This window comes from Galleria mellonella, unplaced genomic scaffold (assembly GCF_026898425.1).
Source record: "Galleria mellonella isolate WM207_F2 unplaced genomic scaffold, CSIRO_AGI_GalMel_v1 utg352, whole genome shotgun sequence".
NCBI classification, from domain to species: Eukaryota; Metazoa; Arthropoda; class Insecta; order Lepidoptera; family Pyralidae; genus Galleria; species Galleria mellonella.
The window spans coordinates 368,101-383,250 of NW_026442084.1; the positions used below are offsets into that span (position 1 = coordinate 368,101).

The window sequence follows — 15,150 nt, forward strand, 5'->3', positions numbered from 1 at the left end:
TTTCTTCATTATGTTTCCGTTGGACAGATATTTTTGTCTTAGGAGCCAATAACTTCCACACTTAATCTAGATCCTAATAATTTAGCTTGTCGAATTGATAAATCTAAGTCTTGTATCAAATCATTCAATTCATTTTGATTTATCACATGTTGACAGCCAAGAGAACTTGTAGAAGCTAAAAACTCAGGATCTTTGCTGCTTTCGTCATTATATTCTACAACATTTGGCGAATCTGGCTCTTCCGAAATCTTAATTTCATTTCTGGTAGGAAGTAAAGAAGGAGGCATTTCTTCACTGTGAGGTATTGACTTCGACATTGAAGGAACGTCAGGATACTAAATGTTGTGCTTGATTTTCTTTGTAAAGCCACGTATGTCAGTCATGCAAAAATACCAATCATTAAAATGATTACTAGGTTCACGCCATAAAGCCGGTGCGGCAAATGGCATTGTCGTCTTGTTTCCATTAAACCAAGATATGAGAGTAACATAGCACGAAACACAAAAAAACTGTAGTATTTATGGTTTGTCTTGATTAATAGTACGTCCAAAATAAAGTAAATATGCACTTCTCACTTTTTCAGAAACATTTTTTGTTTGTGATTTCACAATGTACTGTTCACAAACGTAACAAAACTTATTTGGTGCATTTTTGCAGTTGCGACGGCCACTTAGTTCAGTAGTCATGTTGGATTTTCAAATAAATATGTTCAAAGATATCGAGGTTATCAAATAGAAACAATTTATAAATAAAACAAAACAATAAAAAAGTATAATAACATCGAAAATCTCAACTGTTTCTTATACGCCTAAAGTGAGGGTAGTTATAATAATGATTGACATGTACCTCGAAAACTAGACGTGATGGATACCACATATATTTGGAACTTTTTATCTATGACTCATTACCTATTCACTCCAGCTATCAATTTAACGGGTACCAAAATCGTGTAACGCAGTGTTATTAGAATTCCATAAAGGTTATATATTGGGTTCTTCAAAAAAGGCGTATTAAGGTTTCTTCGGGGGTCATTAAAACGCTTGTGACACCTCTAGTGTTGCAGTCATCAATAGGCTAGTGACTGTTTACCATCAGACGGGCTGTATGTTTGTTTACCACCTTTGTGGTATCAAAACAAAAAAAAAACCAAAGCATGCTTTGTACAAAAATCATTTGCTTCAGTATATCTGTCTCACTCGTGTTTGTTTGTGGGAGATGACAGTGAAACTATAGAGAACAGAAATATAATGTCACAATCTTCAAGAAAGGCAACGTACGGGTGGAGCCTTGGTATTCATATTAAACCACTTTCAATCAAGTGGGCTGTCAGATTGCTATCCATTTAATGCTGAATAAAAAATTATAATGTTCCAATTTCGAATTTATGTTCCAATTTCAAATTGCTCACCAGTGGGGACGGCGGCTGGTTGCGCGGCCGGCTGCTCCTGCCCCCCACCGCCGGCCACCCCCCCTCCGCTCCACACAAACGCTGACGACGCACCCGCCTTCTGGAACAATACCAACAAACACTTAGAGACCTGTTGATGTTATTAACACTAAACGGTTGGGAGGCTTATGAGGCTTATATATATTCTATTTGGACGTATTAAAAGTACTTCAAGGAATTTCCCTCGTTCATGCAAATTTTGAGAAGCCTAGCATTGCTACATTCCGTCATATTGTTACATGTTGCACAATATCATCGTCAATTGTGAAATGATGGTGATCATAGTGTATTGTAATATTTTCACCTATTTCAAATTTAAATAAAATTAATATAATATCATCCTAAACGTAGACTTTATTAATAAAAAAAAGAATCATTATAATGATAACTAACGAATGTTTTGAGCAAATAAAAATAAAGTTGAATTGAGCATTCTCTTTGATGATTTAGAGGATAAAATAAGGAATATGATAAACCAAAAGAGCATTTCTATTAAATTTGTTAAGTTTGTTATCTTTTTTTACCAATGAGTATAATAAATAAATATGTGACCAGACCACCCTGAAAAAGCACAGTAAAAGAATGGTCCATGTATGCGATCAACCAAGGATTGTTTTTTGTTACAATTACCTCATCTGGAGAATCAGAAGTTCTGTCTCCATTATTTTCATCATCTGATGTTTCCGTACCGAATCCATTAGAAAACAGCATATTCCTTGGATAGAGAGAGTAACAATCAGCGATATTCCGCCTTCTTTTACCAAGACTTGCCAGAAAGCTTTTGTACAATTGCGTCGGAAGAAGAAATGGTGATCGATTCTGGAAGCCATCTTTAAAACTCAAATTCTGATTTCGAAACGGATTACCAAAGTTGAAGTCAGGTACAAATTCTTTCTTGATAAAATCTGCTACTGGGTGCAACGCCAATGAATTTTCCGTGTAATCCAAAGCTGCATTCTCTCCATCATCACTGGGCCCATTATTTTCAAGGTCACTACATTCTGAATTAGCATCGCTTGAATTATTATCATTATTATTGATTTTTCTTTCATCTCCTTCAGTGAAATCCTCGAATTCACGCTTCATTTGTAGATTTATTGGGTTCTTCAGATACGAATTGGATAGCGTCACCGACATCTTTGTTGGCACTTTTTTTTACAAATATATTTCTCACTAGTTTTAACACTACAGTTTATATAATCTCGAAATAAAAATATATATTTCTTTATAACGTATGTATTTAGGTATTTTTAGGAACTATCGTTGGGTTAGGAGGTGCCTGGACCAAACTGGTTCATGTTAGTTTAGATTCATTTTTAGTTTTAAAATAATTTGAGGCAATAACTTCACCCGTTTAATTAAATCTTATTTACAGTTTAATTAATGATATTTCTTGTTTGAAATCTATTTTGTTTATTTTATTATTTGTTTATTTTATTATTTGTTTATTTTATTATTTGTTTATTTTATTATTTATTAAAATTAATAACAGAAATTTCATTAATACGTTCATTTAAATCTGAACTAATCTTCCTTTAGTTTTAGACCTTTTAATTAAGCTTTTTATTTGTTTTACATTATAATTTTTCTACATTATTTTTTTTTTATTTTTCACAAACGTATCATGGTAGTAAATCTAGTAAAGAAAATGTTCATATATATATTTTATTTAATTTGATCTCCTTTTGTCCATTTAAAAAAGATGTTAAAATCTACACTATTAGCTGCTCTATGGTTTTCTATAATTTTCTCCACAAAGTGATAGATAAAATGAAATAATATTTTTGGCATTCGCATACGGAACCCTAACATTATACAGTTAGTGACAACAATTATTCTAGATATAGATTTTATTACACCTGGAATTTATGTCTGCCTAGGTCGAATATTTTTAACACGTGACCCACATACGTGAACGTCTAGATCGGTAGTGGAGTATCGATCTCAATTTTACTGGTTCTTATTTTAAACGACTTCATATTTTGTTATACTTCAAGTTTAGCTTTGGGATGATAAATTCTGAAGTCTGTAGGAGATTTTGAAATAGGTATTTTTTATTTATTCCTTTTTTTTATATTGAGATCTTTTGAGTTTTTGCCTTGCAAATAAATTTTATTTGAAATGATATACGTTCCAATTGGTCATGTAGAAATTTGATCAAAAATGTTTCAATAATATAATTTTTAAATAAAAAAAAGTCTGTTTTGTTCTACTACCTATATTGTGATAGAACGAAATCGTAGACTTATATGGATATAATATTTTTTTGCCATATGCCAGCATGTGGTTTTTTTAAGGGCTTTTACCTTCTTCAGGTATATCAGAATTATCGTACCCTGAACTGATTTCTCAAATAAAGTTTTATCTACTTTCTCTGGACACAGGAAGAGAGGAATTGATGGGCATCAATATTTTACAGAGATGTTCAAAAATTTCTGATTTGGGTTTAGCTAATATAGATTGAATAAGACCAATATTAAATTTATTTAAGTTAAAATGGCGCATGAATTCTTCTCTTTCTTTCGTGTTAATATAACACTCTAATAGAATATGTTGCACATCATCGATAGTATCACAAGTTTGACAATGGAGTGAGCAGGACTTTTCAATCATATGTGCAAATTTTTTTGATGGATAACGACCAGATCGAATTAGAACAGCTAATTTAATCTTATTTAATATCTATTGATTTTAATTCCACAAAACCAAGGAATATGTGGAAGTTCAGGGGTTTTTTTTGTGAAACAAAATCTTAAATTGTGTTTAATAGCACATAAACCTAAATAGCGCATTTATAAAATCTTTGGCAACTTTTTATATAGCACATTTTGGCTCTACATTTGCTGTGTAAGATGTCCTAAAATAATATTTTAAACTCTAAATACTGTACATACATATATTTTGTATTCATAGGTTGTTTTCTCTACTAATTGTTATGTCGTTTCGACCTAGAACTTTTGCTTTCCCGTGGGTATTTTAGGAAGCGACTAAGGGAAGTCAATTGTCGAGGTATGGACAGTAGCGTCCATCTTAAAACATCACCAAAGCCTAACTGCGATTATTAAGCCACCTGCCAACATGGCTACTACTTGTAAACCCCCCTTTTATGATGAAGGCCTATGTTTAGCAGTGGAATACTTTCCACTGATGATATGACGATGATTCACTACTACTACTAATATGACAGTGTCTCCCTCTAGTGTTAAAAGTTGCTTAAGTTTGAAATACACGAAAACTTATGACGTAGCTCCTGAATGACAGTTTTATATGCCCTTAGAAATACGAAGCAAGTGATAATAAGTATTAAATGATTCAAATATGAATTTTGCTGTATTCAGTTAAAGTATATTTTGGTCTGCCACTACGTCCTACAGAGTTTGAAAGATCATAGATTACTCAAATACAGAATTTAGTTTCCGTGCGAGGTATAGGATATAAAGGTCATAAATAATACATATAAATAGCCTAGGCTCTGTACAGTGAGTGTAATAAGAACAAAGACTACTCAAATACAATGTCTACGATCCGTATTGATTAAAGTGTATGAAAGCACGACCTTCATGATCCAATATATGGATGACGCACATACAAAATTAACATTTCGTATAGTTAAAGTTAAAAACCATAGATTATTCATACACAGAGTCTAAGAATCTTACAATTAGTGTGTCTATCAAGATTAGTGATTACTCAAATATAGAGTCTAAGTTTCATACAGTTGGAAAACAATCGAAACCAGAGGGAGACTTTGTTAAAAAGTCGATTGCTTGGGTACCTCTGTCCTATTCGTGTTTCAAACGTGAAGCAGTTGTGTTCGCATGGCTGTGTTTCGGTTTGAAGGGAACACCTGAGCCCTCAGGAATGGCAACGCATGGGGGGCAACGCATATCATGGGCGAAACAGTATACTCTATTATGTCCATGGTACTGCTCATGTCTATAGGCGATGGTTACTACTTTCCATCAGGTGGGCCGTCAGCTTGTTTGCCATTCTAAGTAGTATAAAAAAAGGTTTAAAAATTTGTATATGAAACTGTATCTTGCGTCTTGGCTGCACGAATTAGAGATTACATAGAGTTAATTATATTATAATTCATTTCATGAATATGGTTCATGTACATAATTATATAAAAGTATTATAGGACTTTAAAATGGGTATCAAAGGTATAGATATAGGTTTTTTTAAACCAATTTTTGTTTATCAAAAATTATATTGTACGCATACAATATTTGATAAACACAGAAAATTACATATACTTGCTTTAAGATTCTTTTCTTATTAGTATGGTGGAACATCTTACTATTGTATTATTAGAAAGGATAGTTTAATACTGTTAGGAATTGGATTGTAATTTAAAATAACAAATGCCTATATTAAATTACAGGGTACGGAAGGGTGATAGATATATATGTATGTATATTATATGTATGGTACGAAAGGATTACACCATAGTTCTCAGGAATAGCAACGTATAATGGATACCAAGAGCATTACTGTATATTCTGTGATGTCCACGGTTTTTATTCACATGCTAAACTTTAATATAGTTATATAAATACTCTAAATAGAAACGAATAGGTCTAAATTTATAAGTTGTCCATTTATATGTATAAGAATTCCGTCGTCTGTAGAAATTAAATGTTTGAATGACTGGTTTATTTTCTCTTCACAAAAGGTAGTAAAAAGTAACAAAAAAATGTAATTGTAATTTAAAATGGCTAATTATTATATTAAATTAAAGAAGGAAGGGTGACAAATGTGTATGTGTGGATATGGTATGGAAACATAACACCACAGTTCTCAGGAATGACAACACATAATCCTTAATACACTTAGTCCTACGTATTTCCAGTTTTATGTGTTATATATATGTATGTGTATGTATATATATGTATATATTTGGATGTATGTGTTTATTTATGTATGTGTATATGACTATGCTGTCACAGATACTATTTTTTACAGATCTATTTTTTTTTAACGCGCCACCTACCTATGCTTTAATTCCTTCTACCCAAAGGTTGTCTGGAAGAGATTGCTTAGCAATAAGACCGCCTTTTGTACTACACTATACGTATTGAAAATTGTTCAACAAATCCTGTTATGTTGGTGCAATAAAGTGTTAAATAAATAAATAAAATAAATAAATAAGATATACCAAGGGCATCTCAGTATATTCAGTATATCACACACACAGGGAATCCTAGTGTGAAGTTTTGGGAACAAATGTAAAATTGAAACATGTATTTTTTTGACCTAATAAATATTATTATTATTATTATATTCTGTGAATTTTACGGTTTATTATTCACTAATAAACTTTAATATAATCACATGAGTATTCTAAATAGAAACGCGGTCGAAAACTAATAAGTCATAACCTATTTCGATGTATAAGAATTGAGTCGACTGCAATTTTTGATGTCAGAAAAAAAAAATACTATTAATTAAAATCAAACATAAGTTTTATTACACATGTGAATGGAAAAGAGATCACATTTCTCCCTCTTTAGGATAGACGGAAACAAAAGAATAACAAAATAGTGAAACATGTTCCAGTTTATTACATTCTAATTTGAGTCGTGAAGTTATTTGGAATTATAATCATATACGAGTGTGTCCTTCTACCTTTACAACCAATTGATATCTCACTAGTGGGCATAGAATTCTCCTAATTTACTGCCCAAACAGTTTGATATATGAATTTTATCAAGTAATTTAATTAATAAATTTAATATTTTGATGTGTTTTTTATGCATTTTAGAATGACAAACAAGGTCACGGCCCACCTGATGGAAAGTAGTAACCGTCGCCTATAGATATGAGCAGTACCGTGGACATAACAGATACTGTTTCGCCCATGACACCCCCCATGCGTTGCCATTCCTGAGGACTCAGGTGTTATTCCCCCGTACCCAGTAAATTCACGCCATATCCCACCCTTCAAACCGAAACACAGCCATGCAAACACAACTGCTTCACGGTAGAAACACTAATGGGACAAAAGTGCCCAAGCAAATAACTTTTGTACAAAGTCTCCTTCTGGTATGTCGACGTATGAATGTAAATCTTACTAGTGCAATATAAATTATTACTAGACATCTGTATATAGGAGATGTCATATGGGAAATATTTGTATGAGGGATCTTAACGAAACGAATAAGTGGCCACAGTAATAATTTTTTAAAAATTTGTCTGTCTATCTGTATATGTTTATACTGGCAATACACAAAAACTACTACACCAAATTGGATGCCGTTTTCAGTTTATAGGCGACATGTCTATAGGCTACGGTTACCACTTTCGATCAGGTGGGCCGTCAGCTTGTTTGCCATTCTAAGTTGTACAAAAAAAAAGTCTAACTTAAAATCTGGTATATGTATATTTTATCTCGATACGCCATCTAGAGGTGAACTATTTTATTGGTTTACTCCTGAAAGTAAGGAAAGAAGTGGGCAAAAATCTATTTGATATTAATTATTTGGATTGATAAAATAAAAGATGCTACTATCCAACTAGCTTCTAGTAGAGTAATAGATTTAATCTAAGTACCTATTCGGCATTTTGTCTTTACTGTCTACTCCGAAAAATAGATAGTCGTGATGTATAGATACATATCTCTATACATCACGACTATCTATTTATTTATTTAATATAATACGTAAAATTTTTGTGTGTCTGTCTGTCTGTATGTTCGTTATAGAAACTAAAACTACTCGACGGATTTTAACAAAACTTAGTACAATTATTCTTCATACTCCTGGGCAGGTTATAGTATACTTTTCATCATGCTACGATCAATAAGAGCAGAGCAGTGAAGGGAATTGTTGGGAAAACGGGAGAAGTTACTCCATTTTTAAGCTTCCGTTGCGTGTGCAGTGCAAATGGCCACTTTTTAAAATGTAAAAATGTCCACCTGTGCGACGCTGGGACGGGCTGCTAGTTGTAAATAATTTACATTGGATTCATAAAAAAGATTTAATATACAATGGCGGACATAAGTCCGCTGTAAAACTGTAAGACATCCTTAAATGGGATAGTGGGATCTCTTACAGTCAAAATTTGAGAAGTTGATAGAAAATTAGGTTATGCTGCGACATATCACCTACATCCGTTCATATCATATATGTTTACCATTATCATTCTTAATGGAATAGATTTTTTTTGTTTTTTATGGGTGAAAATGGTGTGGTAACCCCGCCTGCGCTAACGGGATACGCTGGCGGAGCACCAGTGAAGGATGATAGATGAGAATGAAAACAGGTCAGTTAGCCCATCATGATGAATTCATCAGGAATTAACCATGATAGTTTCCAGGGGGAGCCGCGAGGAGGTCGACCTGGTTGGGTATATTGCTAGCAATGGGATTCTCAGTCTCCATTACTAACAATCCCTTTCCCCCTAATGGAATAGTTAGAGACATTTGCCAACTACTGTCATTATGGTGAACATTCGACATGACCATATTTCGCCGAGCATGTTAGAATCCAACGTGGCACAAGGCATTACCGTCACTTGGATTGTTTTTTCTAATATAAGTAGTCTGTCTATATTCTGAATTCAAACATTACAGATTTTTTTTTTAAATTCCAACGTGAACATGAGATCTCTAATTAGATTTAAAAATATCAATTATTTTAAATTATAAAATGAATTGCCAGTATTTAAATGAGTACAAATATCTCATTATAAAAAGAAATTAGGTATTATTATGTTTTATATTAATATAGCTATATATTAAAAAAAAAAACAATTTTTTTTTATTAATCTCTATACCAATTATATTCCTTATTTGAAATAGCTTAAAATCAATTACTATTAGAATCAAATACTTCACTAAACCCTATACACTTTTTGTACTGTACGTGTTTTTATTGTAATTAATTATTAATGCTTAAATGAAAAAAAAAGAATACTTATTAATTAGCCATATTGCGTTTGCTCTTCAATATTGTTTACATGAAAATATACTTTAAAGCCTATAAGTTAAAGTTTATTTCAGATAAACGTTATTAGGTATTAATAAATCTCATAAATCAACTCGTGTTACAATAGCCAATGCCCGCAATTATACTGTACTGTGTGACAGCCGATTAACATGTTCTACGAAGCTAAAATCCACTACAATTATATTACAATGAATTAACAACAAAACGTGTCCAAATGCTGAATATTTTATTTGAACACGCGAACGCAGCCACTTCTGGATCACAGACAAAGGACGAGCACACAAACGCACACCAGCGCACACTCATTAACACATACATTTATTTACATCACTAATGCGCGCGGCACGTGTCTATTAAACTTAACAACGAAACGGTCGCAATCAGAACTTTCAATTACGAATCAATTCACGGCTCACTGTCTCGGTAACGCCGCCGTAGATTATTTAAAATTTTTATTTCTTTTCGCGCGTTTTTGTCACTTCGCTTTTCGAATTTTTGGAATGCGCTTTTTACGCCGCGAAACGGGTGAAGAATGCCTTTGAAATTACGAACGGCCAGCATGGCCGATCGATTATAGTTTTTTTTTTTTATTTTTTTAATTTGTAGTAAAGAGGTATTTTTGAAATAACTCCGTTATTGTTTTGAGGTTTTTCTTTTGGTATCATTTTTTATTGGAATTTTAGAGACGACTAGATAGACTAGTCTTTACCGCGAGGTATTCGCTATGAAACTCTTCCCGTGAGGTTGCTGCAAGGAAAAGCATTTTTCCAACACATGCACAATTTTCTTTAGACGCGAACTTGTGTGTGTCGAGGAACGTTCGATACACGTCTGTGTGTCCAGACTTAAGGCGTCTCACGTATAGGAGTGTGCACTATTTCGTCTGTGTGCGTATTTTATGACTCTGAGTGCATCCCTTTCGAGCTGCAAGCGATTTATATGTGTGCGCTTACTTTTTTCTAAACGGCGCCTCGCTCATGTGTTGCGGGCGAAGTTTTCGTGTATGAGTGAACTGTTTTTTCCGCGTATACCCAATGCATATTGTACTTTATATCAATGTGACAAGATTTATTTTTCTTTAGAAACGTATAATGTATTTTTCAGTTTTATATCGGCGATATGAGAATCGCGGATAGCAAAGAAAATGTGAGAGGAATAAAAAAAATGCATGCATCGTATATTTTCAGGTAGACACATTTTTCTTTAACCCATTTATAGATGTTTTTCACATGTGTGTGAGTGTGTGCTTGCATCTGGGCGGTCGGGGGTTAGTCTTAAAGGGTTGAGAAAGGGGGGAACATATAAAAATGATAACGCATCGCAAGACGGCTTCTTTTATGGTTTTTCTTTATTTTTTAATGTGTTTTTTTTTTTTATTGGATCGAGGTGGAACACCTCTGAGATACGTCTGAAAGTACATAGTGCATAGTATTCTTGGCAGTTTTAAAATATATTTTAATAAATTTACTGTGAATATGTTTAAGTAAAAATATAAAGCGTTTATTTAATTTTAACAATCCTAATGGATCAAAAGAAATTCAATTTTAAAAAGGTAATTTTTCTTCGTTGCTATTTGGTTTCGTTCTTTTTTGGAATTTCTTTTGAGGGACTTAATGTCGCTGCACGAAAACTGTTGTATCAGTGTATTTTTTTAGTACTTTATTTTGTGTTTTTTGGATTCGCCTTAAAATGTCAATTGTACTACTGTTTACGACATTTACGATCATGCATGATGATGATGTCTTACTGCTCCAAGTTTGATTATTTTACCTATGTTTAACTAAAATTTTCTATTAGGTAACAATCTAATAACAAGATTAGATTACAAAGATAGAGTGTCTTCATATAAATGCTTCGAGAAAAGTGGGTCAACTTTTGCAAGCAATTTTGCGTGATAAATAGTTGTGTGTGATTCCTTTATAACTTCTATATTTATTTTGTTTTATAATTTTTGCATCTTCCCAATGCGTAAAAGCTTATTTTATTTATTAAATAATTAAATATAGATACATAAAGATACATTATGTGCGTAAGTTTATAGAACACTGATAAAAAACGAGTCAGCTGATTTGATAATTAGTTGACAAAAAATTTACCCGTTTTTGAGACTCCATAATCTATCTATATAATCTAAGATAACAACTTATAGTTATATAACAACAATATCTTCTGTTTTTATACAACTTAGAATGGCAAATAAGCTGACGGCCCACCTGATGGAAAATGGTAACCGTCGCCTATAGACATGAACAGTACGAGTACAATGGACATAATAGAGTGTACTGTATTCTATATTCTATCATTTCTTTTTTTTTTTTTTTAATATATTAATGTTGGCATCGGTCAAAATATTTATTTCATTTACAAATTATTTTTGTTAAATCATTGCACCGCCATTTACTCTCTCTGTTTAACGTAACGGTTGACTGGTAGAGAATGCCATCAGGCATTAAGTCCGATCTGTAGACATATTGTAAATAAAAGAAAATAAACAACTTTCTAGCCAAGCCGTAAAATTGCTACAATTAAAATAAAAATATAAAATAAGTATTTATCCAAATAATATTATAGGGTTGTCTAATTTTTTTTTTTTATAAATTAATGATTAGACATACCTAAGTACAATTTTTGACTTAGAAACAGCAAGATTTTTTACTCGACATCAACCTATCTGGGCTATCTTCGTTTGCTAGACGCCTGATAGAAATTACACTTATAATAAGTGCCTAGTTTTTATAATATATAAAGGAGGGAGAGAGTTTCAAAGTCGCCTTGATTTATCTAGATTATCTATGTATATTATATGGAGACACAACGACTTAGTTCCTGGAATCACAGGAATGGGATTAGAGTGTAACACGCATACTAGTTACAGCATGGGTGTCACAGTAATATACTGTGAAGCCTCTGGTACTGTTGTAACATGTATGTCAGTTTATTAATAAAGTCAATTCATTTATCAGTCAAGGTTACATAGATAATTTAATTAAAGATTGCGACTTACAAAATAAAAAATAAACTAAACTAAAAACTAAACTACTAAACAGATTTTGATAAAACTTCTATAGGATTATAAAGTCATACCTATATTTATGCGAGCAAAAAAAAAACGAAAAAAAAAAATAAAAAATATAAAGAAATTTGTTTATTAAGAAGTTTAATTATTGCTTATTTAACACTGCACGTACCAGGTCAATGTATCGCCTCGCCATTTTTGTCTTAATTTTTTAGTATTTGTATTTAGTATATGAGATAGTATTTTTTTTTAAGTTGTCGGTTATAACTAAGTTACTGGAGCACATCTCTGCCAACCTCGTCGTCTCAATCAACCCGCTACATTGGTGACCACGACGTGTCCGCTACAGGGACCAATCTATAAGTACAGCACTTAAGATAGATAAAAAAATAACAATACTTTCCAAAATCTGTTTCAAACTGACAGAGTTATGTTAATTAACAAACACATTTCGACCACAGAAACTGTATTAAAATCGGTTTAGTAGTTTTTAAATGAAAACAACTGGTCTTGCCACAATTGGCTGGTTTTTTTTTTTGCGGAATACATTTTCTAGTTTTTATTTATGTTCTAAAAGTAAATTTGAAAATTCAGAGTATTAGGCTGGTATTGGATGCACTGGATTGTAATTTACATATATATATATATATATATGTATGTATGTATGTATGTATGTATACATATAACATAAAATTATAGACAAACAGTTATCTGTACTACTTTGTAGTCTCTGTCCCAGCTTTGTTTTTGCTGCTGCTGTTCCCACCTTAGTTGGCCCATCATGACGAATTCAACAATAAATCAATCAAGATGGTCCGCGTGGAGGTCGACCTAATAGGGTATATTACTAGCAATGGGGCTGTCCAACTCCTAACAATCCTTTTCGCCAGTGTATACTGACAGCGCGGGTGTGGTTCCATTACCATTCCATTATCATCCATTAAAAAAAATGTATCCAGTAACTTTTTTTTTACAACGCAACATTTCATACTAACGAACATGCGGCTCACCTGATGGTAAGTGACTACCGCCGCCCATGGTCACCCACAACACCAGCGGAATTGCAGGTGTGCAGCCGGCCTTTTATAAAGGAATATGCTCTTTTCTTGAAGGTTATGTTGTCGTATCGGTTCGGAAATACTGCTGCTGGAAGTTGATTCCAAAGAGTGGTTGTGCGTGGAAGAAAGTGCCTTGAAAAACGCACGGTGGAAGACCGCCACTCGTCCAGATGGTTGGGATGAAACTTTAGTTTGTGGCGGGTTGTACGGTGGTGAAAATCAGCAGCAGGTATCAATCCGAACAATTCCTCAGAACACTCCCCGTGAAAAATTCGGTAGAAGATGCACAGAGATGCAACAAACAAACTAGATAAAAATCTTAATTTCGTTAATGCAAGACACGGTTTATGTTTACGCCAAACGTCAAATGAAGTATTTGTATATACTGGCCCGTAGCGGTTTAGCAACAGTTAATTTTAAACGTTCGCGTGTTTTACATACTTTTAAATTTATTTTAGACTAGTTCTAACCTGCTGGTACGTCCGCGTGACCAATATTCCAAGATCCCTATATTCCCAATATTTCAAAGATGCCTAAGTTTTTTTATACAACTTAGAATGGCAAACAAGCTGACGGCCCACCTGATGGAAAGTGGTAACCGTCGCCTATAGACATGAGCAGTATCATGGACATAACAGAGTATACTCTTTCGCCCTATACGTTGCCATTCCTGAGGACTCAGGTGTTATTACTCCGTACCCTGTAAATTCACGCCATATCCCACCCTCCAAACCGAAACACAGCCATGCAAACACAACTGCTTCGCGGTTGAAACACGAATGGGACAGAGGTACCAAAGCAATCAACTTTTGTACAATATAACGTATTGTACAAACCTAAATTACGTATGTGGGATTAAATTAAAAGGGAATTTTTAATAAAAGGGATTTAAGTCTTATTCATCATCATCATCATCATATCAACCTTTAACTGTTCACTGCTGAACATAAGCCTCCCCCTTGGGGGGCATTGTGATTGGTGTGATCCCCGTATTGAATAGATCACTCCTTCCTTTCCCGTGGGTCTCGTAAGAGGCTAAGAGAGAATGAGAAATGGACAGCAGCGTCCCTCTTAAAACATCAAACCCTAACTGCGGTTGCCAATCCGTCTGCCAAACGCCAACTAACTACTGGCAAAAGCCCCCAAGGTGAAGCTCATGTTCATCAGTGGTCAGTTAAAGGCTGATATGAAAATGATGATGATGAAGAAACTCTTATATAGGTAACAAATTTAATGGTAATAATTGATAAAGAGTAAACGAGAAGAGAACATTGATTGAAATAATAAAGAATAGAAGAGCCAAAATGCTGGGCCACCTTATACGACATGACGATTTTTTTAAGAGCATAATAGAAGGAAAGATAGAGGGCAAAAGAGGAAGAGTAAGACCGAGGATTAACTACATCGGACAGATAAAGGAAACACTAGGCGTCATGTCGTATAGGGAGATAAAGGATATGGCCTGGGATAGAGCTGGCTGGAGAAAGATGCATGAATTAGTTGCACCGAAAGGAGGAAACTCTTAAATGAAAAGAAGAAGAATCGATAAAGCTGTTATAGTGGCAAAGAAGTAACCAACAGATTCACTTTCTAGTTAATAAATTCTTTAGTAAAAATAAGATGCTATTTATTATAAATCGCTGTCTGGTCCCTGGATAGAATGGGCCACCCCTTCCTTTC

The 15,150-nt window shown here is 33.5% G+C and overlaps 1 protein-coding gene across 4 annotated transcripts in view; it reads right to left on the bottom strand.

Moving 5' to 3' along the window:
* The window catches only part of LOC113513145 (zinc finger protein rotund-like), a 247,001-nt gene that overhangs the window by 179,305 nt on the left and 52,546 nt on the right, over window positions 1-15,150 (bottom strand). For 2 of the 4 annotated variants that reach the window (XM_052896952.1, XM_052896951.1), the window contains exons 1-3: window positions 10,106-10,121; window positions 2,078-2,726; window positions 1,409-1,508 (exon numbers count right to left, since the gene is read on the bottom strand). In XM_052896952.1, coding sequence (XP_052752912.1) covers window positions 1,409-1,508; window positions 2,078-2,584 — 607 coding nt within the window. In that variant the 5' untranslated portion in view covers window positions 2,585-2,726; window positions 10,106-10,121. Of the gene's footprint in view, window positions 1-1,408; window positions 1,509-2,077; window positions 2,727-10,105; window positions 10,122-15,150 lie in introns of those variants that run through there. The other 2 variants (XM_052896955.1, XM_052896953.1) reach the window with 2 other exon arrangements.